The 24,668-nt window shown below is 44.6% G+C and overlaps 1 protein-coding gene across 1 annotated transcript in view; it reads right to left on the bottom strand.

Annotated features, from left to right (window-relative positions):
* Positions 1–22,183, bottom strand: part of ELP1 (elongator acetyltransferase complex subunit 1) — a 31,647-nt gene extending 9,464 nt beyond the window's left edge. Inside the window, exons 1-25 of the mRNA XM_041486398.1 lie at positions 21,960–22,183; positions 20,748–20,900; positions 19,098–19,179; positions 17,115–17,195; positions 16,359–16,444; positions 15,682–15,781; positions 14,208–14,298; positions 13,596–13,719; positions 12,889–12,979; positions 11,598–11,828; positions 11,154–11,324; positions 10,465–10,564; positions 9,663–9,845; positions 8,740–8,846; positions 8,151–8,254; positions 7,271–7,324; positions 7,070–7,175; positions 6,271–6,386; positions 5,473–5,546; positions 4,787–4,865; positions 4,445–4,524; positions 3,442–3,582; positions 2,168–2,253; positions 1,117–1,265; positions 144–267 (exon numbers count right to left, since the gene is read on the bottom strand). Coding sequence (XP_041342332.1) covers positions 144–267; positions 1,117–1,265; positions 2,168–2,253; positions 3,442–3,582; positions 4,445–4,524; positions 4,787–4,865; positions 5,473–5,546; positions 6,271–6,386; positions 7,070–7,175; positions 7,271–7,324; positions 8,151–8,254; positions 8,740–8,846; positions 9,663–9,845; positions 10,465–10,564; positions 11,154–11,324; positions 11,598–11,828; positions 12,889–12,979; positions 13,596–13,719; positions 14,208–14,298; positions 15,682–15,781; positions 16,359–16,444; positions 17,115–17,195; positions 19,098–19,179; positions 20,748–20,900; positions 21,960–22,109 — 2,863 coding nt within the window. The 5' untranslated portion in view covers positions 22,110–22,183. The remainder of the gene's footprint in view (positions 1–143; positions 268–1,116; positions 1,266–2,167; positions 2,254–3,441; positions 3,583–4,444; positions 4,525–4,786; positions 4,866–5,472; positions 5,547–6,270; positions 6,387–7,069; positions 7,176–7,270; positions 7,325–8,150; positions 8,255–8,739; positions 8,847–9,662; positions 9,846–10,464; positions 10,565–11,153; positions 11,325–11,597; positions 11,829–12,888; positions 12,980–13,595; positions 13,720–14,207; positions 14,299–15,681; positions 15,782–16,358; positions 16,445–17,114; positions 17,196–19,097; positions 19,180–20,747; positions 20,901–21,959) is intronic.
* Positions 22,184–24,668: the final 2,485 nt, after the last annotated feature.

Below are 24,668 nucleotides of genomic sequence, written 5' to 3'. Positions count from 1 at the left end.
AAAAGCAAGTAGCAGAAGTTCACCACCCATTACCATACGGGAAGATGATCTTATGCAATCATTCTCTTTCTTTAGCTATTTCCTCTCAAAGGCTCTCCGAAGTGGACATGTTACACTGCAGAAATCCTCCTTAGGACACCTACCACATTTGCTGAGGTGGCCAAGAGCTTTTGTGTACCTCTTCAAGTGTCTGTCTATTGTATATCGCTGATAATTGGTTTCCATCTTCCGGAGGGTATTTAAGAAGGGCAAGTATTCTTTTGGGTCCTGCAAAGAACAGTAAAAATGGCAATTGAGTTAATCTGCTAAAATCCTTATTTGCCCCCATCTTCACCAACAGACAGCTCCACATTTGAAGAAACATGATAATACACCAAAAAAGGCTTTTTCCCCCCAAATGTAAGCCATCTTAATCGATTTGTGCACATACTTTTGCCAGAAATTACTAATTTGAATTACCAGGCTTCCACACAGACTTCAACAGTATCTAAAGGATGGCAACAATTAAAATTCAAGCCTATGTGTCTTATCTAATGTTGTTTTTTATTATCTACGATTATGTAGATATTTGCAGCCATAAAACTGATCAACTTCCTCACACCAAAGGCCATAAAACCTGTTAACACGAATAGGATGTCCTAACTGACAGGCAGCAGAATTTGCTGTAACATGAGGAAACTCTGAAGATGCAGATGGGCATTTCAGTTCAGAGATTTCACATTAAACCTACATGAAGATACATGCTATTATCATGGGAACCACTAAATAAGCAAGAATAAAGAGTAAAGAACAGAGAATGGAAGGCATGCAGTCACAAAACTTCTGATACCAATCCTTCCCTTCCCCAGAGCTTCTTTGCCCCACTGCTCTAGAAGAACACTGTTTCACCTTCAACACAAATAAATCTTCAAAGCTGTGCTCAAGGAGAACCAAAGGATGTAGAGACATGACACTTGCCCAGCATCATCTCAAACACACACAGGGCTTCTGAGCAACTGGAATCCTGCCTGGGTAGAGAGCCATTACTAACAAAACATGCAGGCTGATCTGCAGACTACAAAGAACCTTTCAGAAAGTAGAAAAAGAAGTTCCTTAGCTGGAACGATAAGCCAAGACCTTTTGAGACTTTTCTGCCACCATGACGACTAAATCAAAGTCATATGTCCCCAAGGAATAATCATACAATTCATTGACATCCACAAGGAAAAGCAGGTACTTCAGTGCTTCTTCTGCACTCACACCTTGGACATCTGGCGTAATGCTTTCTGCAACAAGATAAAGCAGCATATGACCTGTTACACTATCAGCAGGTGTGAGGAAAGGATGCATCATCAAGTACAACCTTGACATCAGAGACAAACCAGCTTGCTCTGTCTTGCAGAAGGGTTACTTTGCCTTTACTGGGAAACTTCAAGGACCATCCCAACCACAGCACTGAGCGTGCAACTGTGCTGAACTCGAAGGACCAGCACAGAATTAAGGCAAAGTTCGCCAGTATGGGATACCAGAATCAGAATAGGAACTTCCTATTCCATGCTGGGGGAGCTAGAGCTCCAACTGGAAAGTGAGAACAGGTCCAACTCTGGGGTATCTGCCAGCAGACCTAGTAAAAAAGGTGAGATGAGGGCATGTACAGCAGCCTATCTTACCTGATAAGCTGCTGTACCTAAACACACAGCTGGTTTCAAGTCCAACCCTTTGCCTAACAAAGAGGACAGAGACCTGTGAGACACTGAGACACAGTAGGAGCTGAGGACTGCCAGATTTTTGCAGGGATAGACTACAAAGGTATAAAAGTTCTCACAGGCCAGGGGTTCCTTTGCTCAGGGTTCCTTCTCAGAGGTACTAGCTGGAGCTGCTATTTTGTTACTTAGTTATTGCACAGAGACTAAATTATATTAAGGATCAGGATGCCTGAGACTCTGCTATGGGAAACTTGAGGTGGAGCTGGCAAGGAATCCTGGTCTGACGGTGAGTGTGGGGAATGTAGCTGTGGGGGTGGTCCCAGCTCAGGTGGTGCAAATGTGACTGCCAGTCTGCCAGGCTCCTGGATGGTCAGATGGGGAAGTTTTTCCCTTAACAGTTTTGGTTGGACAGAGAAGTTTCCTTCACATAAAGCTCCTGCAAACCACCCATTTTCAAAACTTTTGAGTTTCTGATACAACACCTCGAAGATCGTGAACCTTCTGGAGAGCAATTTCCAATTCTGGAGGACTCTTCTTCACATGTGCTGTCAGTATTGACAGGCAGTATCTGAAGAAAAGAGAAGAAGCGAATGAGAAAGTGAGAAGGCAGAAACACAGCTTATTTCTTTTTTGGCACAGTTCGTGCAAATTCTAGTTTATGTCTTAGTAAAAAAAAAAACCAAAAAAAAAAACCCAGAAAAAAAAGAAAGAAACTGCTCAGGCACTTTGATCCTCCTAGAAGAAGGCAGCAAACACAGGAAGAGAATATACCAGAAAGGTTCTTCCACTCAGCATGTCCTCCCAAACACGTCACAAAGCTGGAGGTGTGTTTTGAGTAGAGTGAGGTTTCTTTACCATGTTAGCCAGCATGATGAAGAAACTCTCCCTGAAAGTTCAGACAGCTGGACAGTTTTCCAAATGAAATCTGGCACAAAAATAGCCTTTTTTAAAAAAAGGACAGCGTTCTAGGGTGTTATTTATACTTCTATTCATCTCCTTAGTGCCATGACCTAGTTGAGGTGTTAGAACATGGGTTGGACTCGATGATCTTAAAGGTCCCTTCCAACCTAGAAATTCTGTGATTCTATGATTCACATTTACTATTTCAAAATAGCTTTTCCAGCCAAGCAAATGCTTTGTTTTCTGAAATAGTTTGCTGGAAAGTGTCTAAATTCTCAGGGCTCAGCAGCTACTCACCACCTGTCACTCCCCTCTCCACTAAGCTGTCAAAGTTTAACACCATTTCACCAGGCACTGTTATTATCCTATTTTCCCAGCTTTGATCTTTATCTGGTATTGATTCATCCAAGGAGGATGATTACCAAAAAGGTAATCAATCAGGAAAATGGAGCTGATAATTTACAAAGCAATTCAGTATCAAATGAAACAGCTGATATCTTTCCAAAGGACCAGCTGCTTCCAACAGTCAGCAGCTCACCAAGATGAAAATCTTGCTCATGTCTCCATTCCCACACAGACTGATCCTAAACTGATACTAAACCTTTATAAGCGTCCTGCATCTATTATTTTAATTCTGGTAGTAAAATGTTGGTGTGCTATCTATAAACTATTAGATGTTTCCAGGACAGCATGCTCAGCAGAAGCAAGGCATGGTATAGTTAATTTTGTGGAGCACAAGCTCACCTCAGAGAACCTAGGGCCAAATAACTGATGTCAAGGACACCTTTGCTTCCTGCCAGTGATTTACTAGAAATCTCTCTAATGGTTCCTTCACCTACAGTAAGAAAGTGCTCACTTTTGAGGGTCAATATGTTCCATGGCAACTCTCATCACGTCACATATGAGGTTTACTTTTTTCTGATCAGGATGCTGGCGTGGCTGGCTGCTACTGCTACCATTCAGAGACGGGTACATACTCTTCGTGAAATCTTCATCTCTATATAAAAACAGGTAATGTGAATAAGAGCACTGTCCGCCACATAGCCCAGAACAAAGACAATAAGGTTAAGGAACTCAAATGCATGCAGAAAATAACTACTCATTAACTGCCACACTAACAAGAAGCTCTCCAAAAATCTCTTGTCAGTCCAAAGTGATTGTCAGCCAAGAGAGGCATTAAAAAAACCCCTAAAACTGGTCAAACAATTACTTCAGTAGCACAAAAAAATCAGAAGACAAGATTTACAAGATACAGCTGTCTTCCACTAAATCCACTATGGATATATCCACTGAACAATTCAGAAAAATAAGCCATTTGCCGTTATTTCTGGTCAGGTCAAAACTGAAAATCAAACCAAACACCTAAGTGACAGCACCAGTTCCTGCAATTGTTGACTTTAGCAAGCTTGAGAAGTTCTGAAACTACCATCACTGTAAAGCCTCATCACTGAGCCTTTAAGAGAGAAGTCAGGGGACTTAGTTTGAGAATCCAAGCAAGATCCTCAGATGGAGGATAATCTTGGCCTCAGATGACATATGCACTGCCACCTTGCTCCTCTTTATGAGGGAACAAAACTTTCTCTGTTCTCACTTACTGCTCTACAGCAAACCAGCAGAGAAGTCAAAGCATGCAGATAATGTACTAATTACTTGCTACAAAAATCTAATGGCTGCCTGCAAACGGGAATTTCCAACAAGACATGCTATCCCTGAAACTATTGAGGCTACTTAAGCCTTTATGACTCAACATGCCAGATTTCTGATTCCTTGCACCCACACTGAAGAGTTGCCAATATTTTGACATAACAATGTACCACCACTGATTACATGCATGCTTCCATTGGCAGACTTATACTTACTTCAGTTCAGTGAAAAACAAGTTGATATAGTTCACAGAATCTATTTGCCTGATAAAGGTTTCCGTGTTTTCCAGAAACACCTGAAATGAACAGGAGTATTACCACTGATATTTTTAACAGCAACAACAGGTACATCAAGTATAAGAATAAATTCAGAAACCTTGTCTGAAAGTACAGGATGAAGGAAATGCTAAATTGGATCTGTCTGTATGATGATGCTGCAGTGCAGAACAGCCATCAATGCTGAAAGCAGTACCACCTACACTTTTGAGCACACTGTTCAGTGAATCCACTGGGGTAGATTAGTATGGCAAACAACACAAGAGAGCCGGGCAGACTTGCCTTGGGATTGTGGTCATAGAGAAGATTGAGGTTGATTCGCAGCTTCCTCATACACTGAAAAGCTTCCCTGAACATAAGCCTGGAAGAATGAGTCAAGCAGGACAGTTTACTTAGTGGATAAGATGCAAACAAAGGCAACTGACTAGAGCTAAGAACAGAACCAGTGGGATGAGAACAGCCTACACAATAAGCTGTGTAGACAGTCTTCCAGAAAAATCTGCAAGGTCAATACAGTTCATTGCTGAACTTTGTAGTGGGACACACCAGATTGCAAGGTTGATGAAGCAATACAGAACTTAAATTATTTTTATTTCCATTAAAAGAGTGTTACATTTTGTATCAATTTCCCTTTCTGAAAATTTCGATGTAAATGAATTCAGTAAAAAATGGAAAACAGCCAGCTTAATCCTAAAGTGATTGAGATGTCTGGAGAATGGAGCAATGAAGATTTCTCCCACCCACGCAATTTCACCACACGCAGATGAAGATTTCTCCCACCCACAATTTTCAGCCCTTCAGTGGTGACGTGAGAAGTACCTGACACAGCTGAAAGCTAGACTTCTAGGTGGTCCCCCTAGAAACAGTTTTGTTCCCCTGAGTTTAGCTTCCCTCTCTTTTCCAGGTCAGTCAGCCTCTAATAGCTCAGACTGCAAGAGGGAAGACAAGAATACAGCAGCACCATTTACCTGTCCAGCCACTTCCGAATCTGGGCAAGAACCAGAACACGGTGGTGAATGGTCTCCAGATTTCCTCTTGGCATCTATAACACAAGATCCACACAGTTACTTCCTTTAGTTACTCTGCCTACATTGTGGGAAAAGTGAGGACTGGCCAGTTTCTTAGGTCTGTCTGCTACTTGTAAGTACGTGGGCTTGGTTGTTCACTTCAAAGGACATGCAATTTCAACAACTGTGGAAAAATACCTGAACATTCTCTCAGTCCAGAAACATTCCCTTCTCAGAGGGTTGGACTCTACCCAACGAGGCATGACCCAAGGCAACCTGATCAAATTTTCATGTTAGTCCTGCTCTGAGGAGGATGTTGGACTCCACACCTCCAAAAGTGCCTCTCAAATTACATTTTTCTTCATTCTGTGAATCTCTGGTAGTTCTGAAGAGTGAGCTCAGAAAAAACTAAGTGCCAGGGCTAATGGAGGGCTGCTAGTAAATATTAGGAAGTGAGTCTTGAGATTCATGGTGAGAGGCCACAATATGTAACACTACTCCAGCCATTAGGAACTCAAATAGTCCTTCCCAGTTCTGCACATACCTATCTATCTCTACTGAACCTAAGTCCCACAGGTACACTCAAAATCCTTCTGCATCCAGCCAGGCAGCTGGAGATTTGTGAGGTGCTCTGCTGCAGTACTGTAGGGCACCATCTCTGCAGCACTGCACACACTGTTTGCAGGTTGGCAAGGTGCAACAGAGAGAGCCCTGCACATCCTGACAGCACATGTCAGCAGACATGGGCAGAGCACTGACCTGCAGCACCACCTTGGTGTCCTGGGGAACGACGGTGACGATACGTGAACCTCGCTCCACCTTCCGCAGGGTCTCACTGCTGGGTGCAGCAGCACTGCTCAGGCTAGCCTGGAGGGCTGAAGACAACATTTATCAGCATAACAGCACATACAGCACAGTGCCCAATTTAGGACCTCCTACATTGTAGGAGCCAGGCAAGGCTGTAGCGGACCAACCAATCCACCAGTACAACAGAGATCTTCAACAATTCCTGACAGGATGAGACCTTGTGGAGTGCTGATCACTGCTGAAGCTGTACCCAAAGCAGAGCTGTGTCTTCTGCACAACAGGATGACAAAGCTCAACAGACCAGGTAAGAGTAGCACGGAAGGGCGTAAAAGGACCAGTAAGTTGTTGTCCTGCCTTTACCAAAGCCATCACACTTCTCAAAGCCAGACACCACCAGAACTCTTTCTACAGTGATCCCCTCCCTATCACACACCCTCAAATAGCATACAGACTTCTTTTGAGCATGGAGGGAAGGAAGAGAATGCAGGGCTAGGCTGACAGAAACAGTGTAAGGGTCAACTACAGCACAAATATTCTTCCCTGTGAAAAACACCTATACTGATATATAGTCAGTTCCCTGAGCTCCTTGCTCTCTGGTAGATTTCTGAAAGCAGCTGTCTTACTCTCATATCTTTAACACTTCCTTTGAGGAACCCAAATAAAACAGGTTTGGATGTGAAAAATGGGGACATCTTGTGTTTCCAAGACAAATGCTATGAGTTAGCAACAGGCAGCCAGTGCTGATATTTACCCTTCACTGACAAGTTCTTCAAGCAGAAGCACTGACAGGTGTGCGAGTTGGTTGTCACCAACAAAAACTCATTGTATGTTGCGAATGATGTGATGTTAGAAGCAACCTGTAAAAAGATGAAGATTATGAGTTTAGACCAGAATACAGAAGCTGCCTTTGGCAGAGGAAAAGGGCAGGAAACAAGGGGCAAAAGCTGTGTACCTCAATATCATTAACAAAAAACCGGCATCGATCTGTGAGGCCCAAGATCACCTCCTGTAATTAAAATAATGACAACTATGAGCTACCACAACCTCCAGTCTTTCACAACACTGACAAGCACTGGATTGAAATACCTTATAATTAGGTGATGAGTACCTAACGTGAATTACTTAGATAAGCCAGACAGCAAGTCATCCAAACTCTCTTCCATGAGGACTTAAAAATTGAACATCTTTAAACACTGCTGGCTAAAAATCCAGCTTGACCTACCCTGTAGCTGTACAGTCACAAAATGGAAGCAGAAGCCATCTAGAAATGCTAGAAATCTAGGCTCTTCTATTCAGCAGCACTTGGTCTAGGATACCAGAGGAAAAGCTCCACTACAGAGCAGAGCAAAGCAGCTTCCTGCAGCTGGATACACACTGAAGGAAGGAAACCCCTGAAATACCAGCAAAACAGCTGGTCATTCTTTAAGCTGTTGTAACTATCAAGAAACCATCTCCAACAGAAAAAAGCGGTAGCAGGACACATCTGCAGTAACTCAGTGCAGCCATATTTGCTAATAGGTTAAGTTCAAATAAAACCAAGCAACACAGTAATTTCAAAAAGAGTGTGGCAGTAACTGCTAGAAATTTCCAATCTGAATTTTCTCACTTTTTAATGAAATTATTGTATTCATAAAACAGGGTGATTGGGTGTTAACTGCAATCCATCAGAAATGCTCCAGAAGGCATAGGAAGATAAGCTTTCAGCTCTGCAAAGGGCCTTATGAAGAACATCATGAACAAGTATCACTGGGTCCTGGGCAGAAGACCATGGTGTACTTTTGGCACAGAAAACAACTGAGTAGGGAATTTAATCTGCTTGCAGTGTCACTTACTTCACCACTGATCCTCGTGATGGAAGTCTGCACACAACGGTAGGGGAACTGAACAGCAGAGCTACTGCTACTCTGCCAGGGCTCAAGGACTGGAGTAGAAGCCTCTAAGGAGCAAAGAAGATCTAATTGTTTTCCAGCCAAACAAAAACTCAAGACATTAAAACCATATGACATGTATCTTAAGAAAACCAGAACTGGGAATAAGCTACACTATTTGAAAGAGGGGAGGAATGCTGGCACAGAAATCCATGACACAGTGGACAAAAAGGTGGTAACTTCCAGGTGCCTTTATTCCACTGTGGAATGAGAGCGAAGACCTATGAGGGTGGCAGTCAGTCAGCACTGAACTTTGCATGTGCATATTCGTGTTAACATATGCATGTGTATATATATAAAGTTACCTTTAATTGAATTCTGACACAAATCACTAATTTCAGCCCATTTCTGGGAAGAGAGGAAATACAAAAGGAGCACCAACTACACAGCAAGAGTCACTCAAGTCCCTGAAAGTCACATCATCTCATTAAACCTTTTAAGAAATATGTAACAACTACACCTAAGACCAGATACTTTAACAGGGCCAGCTTACCCCACAGGTATTTTAGGATCCGTCTATCAGTCAGCTGCAGGGCTACAGTTTTGGTCACTGGGCTGCAGTACAGGCTGATCACTTCTCCATCTACAGGCACCGACAACCTGATGCAAGACAAGAGGAAATACAGAACGTCAGTCACAGCAGACACACTTAAGAGCAGATATCTCGTTCCTGCCTTTCTTGTAGCCAGATGAAAAGATGCACATCTCCAGCATGGACATACTTTGTTCGTGTAAGGATCTTCTGCAGTCTTCTCACAACTATGTCAGCTGACAGTGGCACCGCAGAACACCAGCAACTCCAGCCAACAGGCAACACCTAACTGTGCTGGTCACTGTCTGCACTGCAGCACTCTGCAAACACACCCCTTTTTCTGTTCTACAGTTCACATGCAAATCATTCTGTCTTTGCTGGGTGAGTGCTGCAAAAAGCAGCTCTCCTGATCTTTTTGGGAACCATTTTTCTGCACCCCAGGTGGCTTTCTTCTGTGTCTGGTTTTAGCTCAACTGGCCCCACAAAGACCAGCAGGTGAGCAAGAGGAAAAGAAGGAGGAAGACAGCAATTTCGATGGCTACTGGTCTCCTCCTGGACCTTGACAATGGTGGGCAAAGGAATGGAGGAATTCAGTGTCATGTGCCATCCCCTCTCCCCCAGGGGCCTCGAATTCCAAGGAACAGAGTTCTCCTGTACTAATACACGCATGATTAGCATGCACCCTTGCCAGGCTGGGTGCAGGCATCAGGACTATAGCCAAGTGCTGACCAGTAGGCAGCTTCATGAGCTGTTTAGTTCTCCTGTCAGAAGAGAGCCAAATTCCTTAACCCATGGCCTCCAGGCTAATAAGAGACTTAATTCTCTCTAGGCACTGTCCAGAAAGTGTTCTCAGACTTCAGCCACAACTGACAGATCTCTAGTACCGTAAATTCAGGCACTCTTCTTCAGCTCCAGCCACGTGAGGCACTGCAGTCAGATGGTGAAGAACAGACTGAGCAGCATGCTGACCTTGACCAACAACCAGGAAGCTGTCATCTGGCAGCCAGGTGAGAAATCGGAGCCCCAGAGGATTCATCACTTCATTGCTGCTGCTGCTCACATCAATTCTGCCACAAAATAGGAGAGGTTGGGACACAAATAGAACCTGATTTCAATAAGCCACCTCACTAAACAGGCAGAGGACTTGCTGAGCATGGCCTGGCTGTTTAAGTACACAGCATTGCTGGGAGGGCTCCAGTGCAGAAACACCAATACCCAATGCATTAATCCTATCACAGGCTGAGCTGGAGATAAAGGATGAGACCTAGGAAGCTCCATCTGTTTCCCTATGTAGTACTGCTTCCATGCCAACTACCTCTAGGAACAGAGAGCATGGTGGGATTTTTAACCTCATCACTGTCTCTACCATGCAAGCAGCTCTGTTGCTCTGTGTGATGTGATCATGGTCTGGGCACCGCACCATCATTCCTTTGTGCACAGGCACAGGAAGGCACAGGAAGAGATATCTCACTGCTGTCATTACCAGTCATTGGTTCTGCTAGATTGAGACCTCAGTAAAGGGTGTTTCAAAACACTAGTTGTAGGCACAGTGTCCATAAAATGAAACCATGTTATCCCATAGTCTCTTAATAATCTTGGGAAAAGTGGTAAGAGCTGTGACCTCTAAAGCATCCAGTCAGGTACAACCCTCTTCTCCTCTCTACAGCTGTAGTAGTTCTATATTACCTGTAGATTTTATCCAGGTACGGTGTTTTTACAGATGTTTTAAAGCCATTCCCTCCCACAGCTCCAAACTTGACAGAAGGGTCATTCACTGTACTTTGTCCTAGCAAACACAAAGCAGAACAAAGCAGAGTTTAGAGATCCACCCAACAGAGCTCCTTCCATCTTCAATCTTCACAAAAAGTAGATGCTATGTGGAAGTATTAAAAAAGCCAGAAAATGCCGTCTCTACTTTTACAGCCAAAATGTTAATTCTCATTAACACTCACTTTGAGGAAAACAGTCACATTCCAACACTGCAGTACAAAACAGCTGTTTCCTCACAGCACACTGTGTGTGTGAAGCGCTGGGTGCCCCAGACAGGTTCTCAGACACTTCCCAGTGACAGTCATCATCATGCCATCAGAGCAGCTTACGCAAGATACCATGTGCTGCACTCAAGCAGTACAGGGGAATATTACCAGCACAATGACATAGTCAAGTGCCAAACACTGTCTTCTCACAAAGTCAATGCACCACCAAAATGCTTCTATGTCACTCAAAATACTGGAAATGAGAGCAGAGCTTGAACTCACACTTAAACCAAGTATGTCTTGTGTAAAGATTTAAGTGACCACCACCTTACCAGTCTCCTAAGGTACTGTTCTCAAGAACACAGGGTTTCTTTTAACAAGGTTGCAACATGCTCTCACCATATCTGTACAAAGAGATCCTGTTATCAGCATCCAGGACAGCCATGTCCCCACTATGTCTGGGATCTGTGTGAAATGCAACCTGATTAACTGCCTGCTGGAGCTGGAGCTCATAGGTACACATGGGTGGAGGCACCACAGCGTGCTGGAAGGCTGTGACAAGCACTTTATCTGTGGAAGAAAAGAGAAGAAATCCAAGATGAACCCCAGTCCAAATGTTAGTGAAGGTCTTCCTGGATTCTTTATTCGAAGCAGAAATAATGTTACAGGAAAATGGTTGGTGTGCTCTTAGTGGTTATCTTCATTGAGCCAACCCTGAAGCATCTATCAATTATATGGACCCCTTCCTAAAAGTGTTGTAGAAACAACTAAAAGAAGAACTGAATACAAAAGGCTACCCCACCTTTTCTGACCCTAGAGCTGGAATGCTGTCCCACTGCTTACCTCCATCTATAACAGCCACATTTGCCATATGCTGACTATTCTCCCCCAGCCCATGGTCTGTGGTCCAGTGCCAGTCGTAGAAGAGGTAATGCCAGCCCTGGCAGAGGATATGCAGTCTATACATGTTCTCTCGGTCCCATAGCAGTGACACCAACTGATTTTCCTCCAAGCTACCAAAGTGTAGGCTTTGCTTTAGGTACCAGTGATAGTTCCCTGTGGTCCACAGCTGAACTGCAGAAAAACAAATAGTTACTACAGAGTAGTATTTGTATTTGAGACCCAGCTTAAACCCTCCCTCCCAACCACCACTGCCCTTCTACGGGTGGGTTAAGTGCAATTAAAATAAAAGTTCTAGTCTTCAGTCCATGAGCTATGTCATACAACACACCGCACAAGAAAACAACACACTGTGCAAAAGTCAATCCTAAAATTCACTGAGCTACCCTTTGAGACAGTACCCTTGTTTAATGAAGGACTCAGATCTTTACTATTCCATTTGTACCACTTCCAGTTACAGCAGCCTGGAAGATGCTTTCAACTCAGGCTGAACAGTTCCTCCTCACCAGCTGCGCTGGTTTTGTCTGGGGTAGTTAATTTTCTTCGCAGTGTCAAGTATGGGACTGTGTTTTGGATTTGAACACAGCATGGGTAAGTGATGTTTTAGTTATTGCTAAGCAGGGCTTACAGAGAGCCAATGTCTTTTCTGCTTTTTGTACTGCCAAACTGCCAAGCTGGCAAGGAACTAGGGGATGCACAGGAGGTCAGGAGGGCACACAGTCAGGATAGGTGACCCCAGCTGATTAAAGGGATATTTCAAACCACATGACATCATGTTCATATATAAAATGAGAGGAAGAATGAGGAAGAGTGCGTATTTGGAGTGATGGCACTTTTCTTCCCAAGTAACCATTACATGTGATGGGTCCCTTGCTGTCCTGGAGACGGCTGAACACTTGCCTGCCCAAGGGAAGTGGTGAATTAATTCCTTGCTTTGCTTTTTATGGCATGTATGGCTTTTTCATAGTAAACTGTTACTATCTCAGCCCATGAGTTTTCTAGCTTTTACCTGCCTGATTCTCTCCCTGATACTGCTGATGGGGAAGTGGGCAAGTGACTGTGGGGCTTGGCTGCTAAATTAAACTGGCTGCATGGTTAAACCATGACACCAGCACAGTGGTCTCAAAGCCACTGGCAAGCCTCCACAGTGTCTCCTACCTTGCAGGTAAGTACCTGGTGCTAACAACATTTGCAGGCAAGCGTTAAGAGCCAGAGCCCCAAGGAGTGCTCTCACCATAAGTGTTTGGGTTGGAGTTTTCCACCTTCACATCTTCCAGCCATATAGCCAGAATTGTAGAATCTGCATTCCAAAGCATTTCATTAACCTGCAGAAACAAACATGGCTGTTGCTGATATTCTTGCCCCCAGAGTGTTTACAAGACCAGGAGATGCTCCAACAACAACAGGTACATTGGTTAATATACAAACAGAGCCCACATGTATCACAAAGCTCCTGACAAGGCATCCTGAGAAGACCACAGATGAAGAGGCCACAGAAATGACAGCAGCCTTCTCTTTGCTTTCCTTGACACTGAGTTAAGCATCTGCCAAAAGACACCCCAGCATCCAAGCACAGAAGCTGAAGTAATGCCCTAGCAATAGCTTCTCACTCATTTGGGATAATACGAGTACATAACCTCACTCTTTGCAATGGCTGACATGCTGAAAAGTACTTTTGAATCATTTGTCTAGTACAAAGTATATAGAGCACAGAAGTACCCCAGGGCTGCAATCATCCTTTACTATGTGTCTTTGTACTACGGGCTTGCGGAGGGCATTGCATCTTCTCCACAGGCTTCTTCATTGTTCTCTTTTCAGGTCACTCCTCCCATTAGGATAAGCACAAAGTACTAGGTTAAAAACCTCTTCCTAGAATCTGGAAGATATCTAGTCCTCTTCTCCATTACCCTCTCATCAAAGAAGCCCAGACAAGGAACTTACTTTGACCTGTCCTTTCTGGAAAGGGAGGGTGAACTCTCCATGAAGAAGTCCATTCTTTTCCAAAAAAACCACATCATGTCTGTTGGGTTTTTCTTGTGTAGATGCTATCAGGTTTCCTGAGGGCCTTAAAAAAGAGACAAATGAAAATTCATTGCTCACACAATCACTGACTGTCATTCTAAACCCCAGTCATCTCACATTTTTTCCGGTGACATGAAGAAAAATGCAGCAGAGGATGTGTTTTCCTCAGCACTGTTCAGACAGTCATAGATCCAGCACAGATCAGAGCTTATGATAGCCACAGGTGACCAAATAAATGTCAGCACTAGGAAAGTAATATTGTAATATTTCTTTTTATACAGCTGAGCCCAAACCCACTCGACACTGACTTTATGCAGAGACTCTATCCTTTCTTCCCACTTGTGATGCAAGTATCAGGATTTTCAGGGTTTAAAGGGCTACTCTTCCTCATGCTGAATCAGAAGGCAACTTTCTTCAAGTTTTGGAAAAAATCAACAAAACACTGAAGAAATTAAAATGATGCTGATCAAAAACTGACCAGGGAATAACAAGCACCACGGCTGTTGGCAAGCAGACTGCAGTACTACTCACTTCCAGGACAGTGCTTGTTCTAATCCTGAGATAGGCTCACTTGTTGATTGCAGTACAAGCTCTCTGCTCCACACCCGGACCTTCCGAGCACCTACAGATTGAGAGAGCAATGAGACAAAAGTCTAAGAAAACTGGGAAGAGACTTTCCGAATTTTATGAGAGTAGAAGAGCAAATTTTCATGCTCATGCATAAAAAGGAGATTTCTCTTGTACACCTTAAGGGCTAAGAATTTATTCTATATCAGGCAGTTCTCCCATAGCAACCAACTGACTAAACGAACTCTGTTAGTGTTGTATCGTGCTTTTTGTTTTATCAGTGGGTCTATGGTTTGATTTGTGATTTAGTAGTTTTCCTTGGTGCTGGTCTCTCTTTTGTCTCCACCCTTTTCCCAGAAATGTCGTCAACTAGTTTCTAGTTTCTATTTCTCCAAATTTTACCCATTTCCTAAGACTGTTTTTCTTCCTTGGAAGTTTATTGGTTCGCTCCTGTTATCCCCCGCCTGGGTTTTTACTCCCAACTCTCCTGATTTGTTGGAAGTTGGGTCTGCCCCTGACTTTCCCCTGAGATATAAGTCTTTGTCGGCCCCCGAATCGGGGCCCAGGAAGAAAGAGGGGAAGAAACACCATCAAATAAAGTTTCCCTGGGTCCCCTGTGCGCTGCCTGTGTTTTATTCTGCGCCGAAACAACTGACAACTGGGATTCAAGGAGCTCCAGGGGGAAAACTGCCGCCCCTCACTCTCAACATCAGCTAGCTTGGGGAAGAGAAGCGGCAGAGTTAGGAATTTCAGTATGATATAGTTCAGTCATAATCATCTTCCACTCCAGCTTTCACCACGGAAACGTTAAAAATCTTGCTATAAATTTACAATCCTCCCTTATCTGAAGTACTGAAGGTAAAAAATCCAAACCAGTGGAAGAGCAGCACAATTTGATGCAGTTCAATATGTTAAGCAATATATTTAAACTGCTCAGAAAGTAGCATTTATCATGGAAAATATTGGTTACAGTCTTAGAAATAATGCATATGCTCATCACCTCTTTGACTTCAGGGCAAAACCAAGGGAAAAATATCACCAGTATCTTAAAAAAATTGTGCAAGGCTAAACTCTAGTATGAGGGACAGTGGGTATATGAACCCAAACATATTCATCCATTTGGCATTAAGAGCCTATCAGGTATTTCTTAAAGCTTGAGCAGGTGAAAGAAGTAGTTCAGATAGTATCTGCAAAGTAGTACTCCCTCCTGGCATCTCACTGAACCGAAAACCAAACCACAAAGAAAGTATTCAAAATATCGTATCCATAAAATGGCTCTGAGAACATCAGAGCAGAGAAAAGGGTGATTAAATAGCTCAACTCACCCTCATTCTAAGTGGTCCACAGATCACAAACATTCCTTATCTAGGCCTTACCTAGATTCTGCTTAAGAAGCCCTTTACACAAGCTGGTATTTCAAAGAAGTGCGGTGCCATACCTGTCTCTGGACAGACAGCACTCACTGCAACAAACTGCCCGTCTCCTCTCCACGTCACACGAGGCCTGCCATCATCCCAGGCTGATGTTGGTAACACTTCCTGAAGTCACACAAAAGAAAGTTGCACCAAAGCTTAGGAAGGCAACTGCTGCCTTTGTCTACACAGACTGCTCTTTCAAGAGCCTTAGAATGAAATCCATCCATTAAAAAGAGTCAAGACTAGTAAGTTAAAAACTCACTATTCAAAATGTTGTTTCAGGAAACACTAGAATTAAAACTATTTAATTCAATCTGTGCCTCCTCCAAGTGCATATGACTGTCTCTTCACATGACCACACACTATCCTTCCCACCCACTGGGGTCTCTACTTATAGACAGCAGTGCATAAGCTGGACATATGGTCAATTGAAATTTGCTCAAGACTGATGCTGGAATGGCTGCAAATATTACTTTGAGCTCTGTTTCAAAAGTAAGAACTCCCTGATGCTTTCTGAAATTCAAAGAAAGATAAGAATGTATTATTTCAGACAACACAGAAACAAACAGAAGCAGCCTATGAAGACAGCTACCAGAAAGGTGGTGGCAAATCAGTATCATAGGAATAACAGAAACTCTTTTTATGAATGTTTTTTTCTGAGAGAGCATTGGCTTGACACAAAAAAAAAGCAGTATAATACCGTCTGTTTGCGATGTGCTGCCTGTTTCCCTTCTGATCCATGGAACTGTGTCTCCTTTTTACCCCAGCCAAGAGCAACAAACTTTCCTGGAAAAGAAATAATCCTTGTAGTGGAAGATTTACAGATAATACCTGAACTACTGTGCACTATGTACACAACCACAGCCTTAAGCAACCCACACCTTTGTGGATGCCACAGTCTGGTCAGAAAGAAAGCCAGATAAACTTTCCCAGGAATTTTTCTGGGGAGTTTTGAGAAGGCTGAGAGAAAGAATTAAAACAATCTTGCAGCAGTTTCGAACAGTTGTTTTCCCACTGTATGTTTACCAAAGGGCTTCTTCTTAATTAACCAGTGGTTACAGGGTGTTGATTAAATGACCAATCAGGTCCACCTGTATCAGAACGGTGCATAAGAATAATGGGTTTCTAATAAAACTCAGCCTGCTGAAGAGAGTTAATGTGTCACCTCACCCCAGTTCCAGACTCAACAGTGACACACCTTCTCCCCAGATTTTATTCTAAAAACTTGCTGGGAAGTTATGTAGTCTAGAAAGTACTTTGGTACATGGAACTTACTTGAATTTATGCCAACAAGTAACAATATTGACTTTACCCTTCAGCTGTCCAGCAGCATTACAATCTAAATAAAATGTCTCCTGGAGCCTCAAAATGCTCAGCTCCATCTCCTTACTTTCCGTGTGCTTACAACATAGTAATTACAGCAGCTAGGGCAACTTAATTTCAGTGCACCTCTCACCTTCTCCAAACTCATCTTGGTGGATTTGCTTCTCAGTAATTGGTTCAAAATCCCTTGTCATCATGATGAGTGTCTGCTGACCTGCAAGGCAGATATTAAACACAGTACTGGTAATGGTATCTGCAGCAAATAAAAACTCAAGTGTTCTCCTGTGTGCACCTATTGCTCTGTCATGGACCTGAATACAGAAAACACGGTACCAGAGAGAACACATCCTTCAAAGCATGAAACCTCAAACTGGAACAGAACACTTCCAAGTTTTTCTCCTCAAAAATATGCTTCCTGGCCTAACCTTAATAAGTTTTTCCACCTTCCAAACAAATACCTTGTTCCCTTTCCCTGGAGATAGGAAGGACAAGAAAGCTACAGGGAACAGTCACCACAGATTCATGAAAAGGAAATCATACCATCCTGATAACCTCCTACAATGAGATGACCAGCTTGTGGATATGGGGAGAATGGTGGATTTCATTTACCTTGACTCTAATAAGGCTTTTGATGCTGTGTGCCACAACATCATCACAGACAAACCTGTGAAGTATGGGAGAGATAAAAGGACAGTGAGAACCAGCTGAACTGCCAAGCTCAAAAGCTTGCTAGCACTGTCAGTACGTGCAGCTCAAGGTCAGTCACTGGTGTGCCCCTGGACACTAGGGGCAATCATTAACATCGTTTTTAATGACCCAGAGAATGGGACCCTTTGAAGTTTGTAGATGACACAGAACCGGAAAAAGCAGCAGGTACCGCAGAAGGTTGTGCAGGGACCCTGTCATGCAGGCAAGGTGGGCTGCCCAGAACTTCATAAAGCTCAACAAGAAAAACATGTCCTGCATATGGAAAATAATAATCTCAGGAACTAAGACAGACTGGGAATCAAGTGGCTGGAGAGCAGCTTGGGAAAAAACTACGAACTATGCTTCCTGAGGCACCAAGCTGAACTAGCTAGCAGTACGCCCCGCTGCACAGGTGGACAACAGCACCCTGGCTGCATTAGGAGTGCTGCCAGAAGGTTGTGGGAGGTGATCTTGCTCCTCCACTCTGTGTTGGTGAGGCACATGGAATGCTGACTCCATTTTTGGGCTTCCTAGTGCAAGACAAACAAGGACATACTGGAGTGACTCTTGCAAAGGGTCAAAACGATGATTCAGGGCTTGAAAAATCTGTCACACGAGTGGAGGCTGAGACAAGCCAGACTGCCCTGGAGAGAAGACTTCGGGGGAATCTATCAGTATGTTTAAATGTATTACGTGGGAGTACAGTAAAGAAGACACAGCCATGTTGTTTGTGGTGCTGAGGGACAGCACAAGAGGCAATGGGCACAAACTAAAATACAGAAAATTCCCTTAAAACCTAAGAAAAGTATTTAGGGTTTTTTTTTTTTTTTTTACTCTGAGAGCAGTCACAGACAGAAACAGGATGCCCAGAGGGTTGTGGGGTCTCAAACCTAACTGGGCAAAATCCCCAAACAACTTGCTCCAGGTAACAAACATTGAGCAAGGTGGTTGGAATAGGCAATCTCCAGAGTTTCCTTTCAGTCTCAACTCTATGATTCTGTTTTGTCTGAAGCTAATTTTATTTTCTAGATGAGTCATACCTGTAGTTAATTAGGGCCTGTGACACATATATTTCATACCAAAGGCCAAGAAACAGTTTTTGTTATGAAGAAGCCAAGTGGTGATATAAAGGAGTCTTTATGTTTTTGAGGCAAGATCAAATGTGCTCCCTGGGAAGATTTTAAGGACTAAAAACTCTTCCACAAAGCAGCTTTTTGGGCATAATCAATTTCTGCTTGGATCTCTGAAACACCTTATGAACCATGAAATGAAATCTAATATATAGGATCTGGTAGAGTGTTTTCCATTTTAAGTCCTAGTCCCAGTTTCGTAACTTTTTCATCCTCTCTCTCAATTTTGGTTGTTTTGTGCTTTGGCCATACAGAGTTTCACTCCTACAGGCAGAAAGCTTACACGCTGTTGTTGATACCTGTTGCAAGCAAAACAAGCTCTTGGTCAGGACTCCAGCTCATCACACTCAGACCGCTATCCACAGTTCCAACACATTCCACCTGCAAGACCAAAATAAGATCACAGAAACATGAGTGCAGCACTATCCCAGCACAAAAGCAAACACTCACCAAGGGAAAAGAAAATAGTCTTCTACTTAAAAAAAAATCTAAAGTCTAACTTCACACTTTGGGTTGAACAAAACAAAAGACACATTTCTGACTAAAAATGGTTCCAGAATGTTTACGAATGAGAGCCCAAGTAAGGTAGAGTCTAGCACATTCTACCATACATTTCTTTGTTTTAGAAAGAGCTTTATTCTGCAACTCTCAGTCCTATGGCAGCACATATAGTGTCAATACTAACATGGCCTGATAGGGCTTGTGATTACATTGGTAAATATTCTTCAGTAACAAAACACAGACATAATGATTCTTACCTAGAGAATTCCAACACACAGGTAAACTCTGACCAGCCTGTGAATGCTGAACTTGACAACTGTATATACCTGCACCAAAGTCAAAGTTTGTGGAAAATTGGGCTAGTTTTACTGGGCCATCATGAGCAAGTACTAGCAGCAGGCAGAGAACTTTTGTTACGCATGGTTACCCTGATTTGCAAAAGGCATGGAACAGAACAATAAATATACCACTCGTTGTGATAAAAAGCAAGATTATGCCATTCAAGAAATTAGGCTTGGGTGTCACAAACTTTCCAGGTAAGAAAAGTGAAACTGGGCACCTGTCACCAGAGTAACTATCACTTGCACAGAGAGGGCCTCAGAATAAGCAGAAGAATCTTCCAGACCTCCTTCTTGGTGCCCATACTGCACCAAAAGAAGACTGGAAAGTAAAGCAAAAACCAGAAAAGTAAGCCAAAACCCCACAAAATAATCTGAAGTTAAACCTGTTCTCTGATGCAACTATACTTCATCTATACTGTAATTTTTATTCCCTCATTATATGTTGTAAATTGCAATACAGGACACATTTTTCCAATACAGCTAACTGCATATATAAGTGGTGTCTGCAAATCAAGTGCAAACTGCAAATAACCACAATTTTACAGCTAACCCAGACAGACTATCATCATCTCATGCCCACTTAAACCTGCACTGTTGGACTGGTATTGTGGGAGCTGATTCAGATTTCAGAGGGTGCTGTTGTGGTGTTTAAGTGTCCTGCTGAAGATGACACAAGACACTGAGGAAGGAACAGAAAGCAAGTATCTCAGTTTCTGCCATATCCTAAATCATGTCAACATGTATCAGCTGATAACAAAACGGCAGCTACACAGTGGATTCTTTATTCTTTACTTAATCTCAGCAATATCCTGTTTCTGTAAAACTCTCCAGCAGATCCTTTGCTGCTAGGAGCCCACTGAGCAAACTCAGAAGACCCAGGCTGTGGACAGGCAAACCATCATTTCAATTCAAGGTCTTTTACAAAGTATATATTCTGTCTTTAGTCATTCCCAAAGCTACCACAAAAATCAGCTTGTCTGCCCAGAAAAAGGAGACTAGCCACAGCTCAGTATGCAGTGAGTGCACAACTGGCCACTAAAGAAATTTTAAGTGTTACTCTCTCCTCTGAATTCCCCCAGTACTGTTGAGTCTTTCCTGCCACGTTACCTGTTCTGTGCTCAGATTGCACAGTAGGATGTCTCCAGCTGCTGTAGCAAAACACACACTCTCCTGCTCTGGAAGATCTTCAACACCCACAATGCAGCCACTTCCATCCTCAGGCAAGAACCCATCCACAGTCAGGGAAACTTGTCTTGACACCTTGATAGAGAAAGGCCAATGGCTTACTAATTATACATCACCTCCCTGGGATTTTTGCAGAAATGACAACACAAAAGACATAGGTATATTTCATCCTACTGCAGTTACACAAAGCACTACACAGTAGAAAAGTGTGTGAATGGCACCAGAAAAAAGTCAGCTTGCAAGTACTTCTCTTTATTTATGCTAAAAGTGATAGAAGAAAATGAGAAAACCCATATATGGAAGCAAACAATACACCATTTCCAATTTGCCCTGCTAATCATCTTTCAACATCCTTGTCACATTTCACCACAGTATCAGCATTAAGAAACGCATGGGTAGCTGCTTAAAGTGTCTCACTGCTCTTAAGGAGACATGCAGACTACTAGACACAGCATAAAATACGATTTCTAAGAAAAATCATTTGGATGGTTAAGGTACAGCAATCTTTGAAAATTAAATCCCTGGAAAGCTCCAAAGCTTTTCTGTCAGTTAATTTCAGAACTGAATGTACTGAAGGAATTAGATGCCTCAGAGTTGCACACTGAGAAGAAAGCAACCCAGCTCTAACAGGAATTCATTATATTAATTTCATATCATACTCATTTCATTCTAAAGCATTCTATTTCTTTAGCGGTATGATGGCCTTTCTCCCCCCCACCCCCTCCACCAGTGCAAAGTTTCCAAAGTTTTCTCTTGTACTCTTCGCCTGTTTTGTGAACCTGTCCGGATGCAACTGTTCGCCAGGTCGTGCTTAAGACTAAACCACGCGAATGACACCCGTCTAACACAGCAACTCCCTTAAAAAGGCAGATTTAGTATTTCAGAAGCACAGAAAGCCTCTTCAGCCACGGAGATCACAGTGCAGCGGCTTCCACGGCACCGTGAGACAGCAGCAAGCGGCGGCGGGGAGCAGCCGGGGGGTCCAAGACCGCGCAGACACCGCCGCGAAGGGGGAACCGCATGAGGAGACAGCCGAATTCCCGGCGAGCTCCCGCTGGCGGAAGCTTTGCAACCAAAGCCGACCCCAACACGCCGGCAAGCACCAGAACCCTGTCCCGCAGCCGCGGCGCTCACCGAGTCCGCGCCGGGGCGCAGCTCCACGAGCCCGTACTGGGAACCCACAAGAACCGCGCCGGGCTCGGCGCCAAGGCAGAAGCACTGCGGGGTGCCTGTGGAGGCGGCGGAGCGGCACCCGCCGGCCCGCAGCAGTCGCAGGTTCCTCATGGCGGAGGGAGCGAGCGATGGAGGCCGGGCAGCGATGGACGCCAGGCACCGCGACCGCCTCACGGCGCCGCCATGTCGCGCAGCGCGGGCGGGCGGGCGCAGGCGCCGTGAGCGGGTGTCGCTGGCGGGGCGGAGCGCGGCCTTCCCCTGCACGGAGCGCGGGCTTGGAGCTGCCCGCCGCCGGGGTTGGGGCGGCAAGTGCAGCGCTGCGAGTCCTCAGGAACTCAGCTCCCTGTGAGCCTGCACGAATAACAGAATCGCCGAGTCTGGAGGAGAGCTTTAAGGTCACCCAGTCCAACCATCCACTCGGCACTGCCACTGTAACCCTTAAACCACATGTCCAAATCCAGATGCTTAAACAAGAGGAATGGGAACCGCCTCCCAGGGAAACCTATTCCAATGCCTGACCACCCTGACAGTGACAATTTGATTTTTTTTTTTTCTAATATCTAACCTGAATCTCCCATGTCAGACTAAGGCCATTTGCTCTTGTCCTCTCACTGCAGGCACGGCAGGAGAGACTGAGCCCCACCTCACTACACCTGCCTTTCAGGGAGTTTTACAGAGCAGTGGGGGCAGCCCTGAGCCTCCTCTTCTGGGGACTAAACAAGCCCAGCTCCCTCAGCTAGTTCTCATAAGACATGTTTTCTGATCCTTTCATGAGCTTTGTTCCCTTCTCTGGACACACTCCAGCACACCAATGTCCTTTTTAAAGTGAGGGGCCAAGAACTGGACACGGCACTTGATGTGCAGCCTTGCCAGTGCCAGTGTATAAGATGACAGTGAGAGCAGGATGGTTCTTTTGGAGCCATTTGGGCACTGGCCAGCTGAAGCGCTCCAGCTGAGGCTTCCAAGGCACTTACAGGCCACCCTTCACACAGGTTAGCGCTGTCCTGATGCCACTGCTTCTGTCACACTCTGCCACCTCTTTCCAGGCATGGCTGAGGGGGAGAAGGTAGTTCAGCCTTCAGGGGAAAGAAGGACTTTGTGCAATCCGTTATACCCTTCACACTTCCCCCTTTTCCTAGTGGAGCTAGACTCAGTCAGTACTGATGATAAGAAAGACATGGAGCTATTGGAGAAGGTTCAGTGGAGACAAACATAATTTGGCGCCTGGAGCTTCTCTCTTATGAGGAGAGACTGTGGGACCTGTTCAGTCCAGAAAAGACTCACAGGGGATCTCATCAATACATCCAAATATTTCAAAGGCAGGTGACAAGAAGATGATGCCAGATTCTTTTCAGTGGTGCCCAGTGACAGGATGAGAAGCAATTGTCACAAACTAAAACACAAAAACTTTCACCTTAGCTTGAGGAAGAACTTCTTTATGTTGAAGTCATCAGAGCACAGGAACAGGCTGCCCAGGGAGGTTGTGGAGTTTCCCTCTCCAGAGACATTAAAATCCTACCTCAATGCATTCTGCTCTAGGTGATTCTGCCTTGGCAGTGAGGGTTGGACTAGGTGGTCTCCAGAGATCCCTTCCAACCCTAACAATTCTGTGATTCTGTGTGATTCTATAATCCAGTCTACTGGCCAAGTACCAACAAAAGACAAATTTGAGACAAACTGTTTTTGTCTATGGCAATCTAAATTTCGCATGTTGTAATCAGCTTTATGTGCTCTACAGTTTGGCAGTTTAAGCCAGTGGAAAGATAGGGCACACCTGGACAGGTTTGCTTTTTGCTGTTCTGGTACTAAACTTGGCTAAAGTCAGTGATAAAACTCAGTAATGCTTTCTCAACTCAGAGAGTTGACTTTTTTGAGACCAGTGGAAAAGGTACAGCTATCACTGCACACGAGGAAAATTAAAGCCATCCAGACTCCTTATTTTTGGGATAAAGGCATAAGAAGTGCTTTCCCAGGCCAGTACAGCACCTGCCAAGGCCAGCAGTGCCTGGCTGCACTGGTAGGAGGAAAGGCAAGTGTCAGAGAGCAAGTGAAGCTGGCTGTGCTGTGTGTCTCATCCCGTGTCCCCAGGACCTACACTGCTTCATTAGGGTGGTCTGACACCCCTCTTCCTTGCAGTATCTTTTCCAGAGGCTTTTTCCTTTGGCGCAGCTTGATCCTATCAGCTTCCAGTGTCCCAACTCAACAATTTACCCTGTGAAATGGGCTTGGCTGAGTTGCCCCAGCTGACCGTGCGTCTCGCAGCGTCTGCATCCACCACCCGGTGGTTTTGCAGCTCTGGGGAGAAGTGTCCCACGGCAGATGGCACTTGTTGGTCCCGTCTAGCCCACGAGCTGTCCCCCTCTGCTTGCTTGCCTTCCGTGGGTCACATCACCCCGATTAATCACTTTCTTCCCGAAATGCCCTATATCGTTGTTGTTATTTTCCCCGCGGCTGCAGCTGACGTCCCCCGCCCCGCTGCGCTCCCGCTCCTCCGCCGCGTCCCCGGCGCTGTCCCGGGGCCCCGCCCCGCCGGCACCGCCGCAGACCGGCCCGGCAGGAAGCGCGGGGCGGCGGCCACCGCAGGTATTCCCGGCAGGAGCTGCGGGTTGCCGCGCCGCCACTTTGCCCCTCCCCCCCCCCGCCCCCCAAAATCCCCGAGCGGCTCGGATG

This window comes from Pyrgilauda ruficollis, unplaced genomic scaffold (assembly GCF_017590135.1).
Source record: "Pyrgilauda ruficollis isolate IOZ18807 unplaced genomic scaffold, ASM1759013v1 scaffold76, whole genome shotgun sequence".
In the NCBI taxonomy this organism is placed as follows: domain Eukaryota; kingdom Metazoa; phylum Chordata; class Aves; order Passeriformes; family Passeridae; genus Pyrgilauda; species Pyrgilauda ruficollis.
This window is presented reverse-complemented; position numbering and strand designations above follow the sequence as displayed.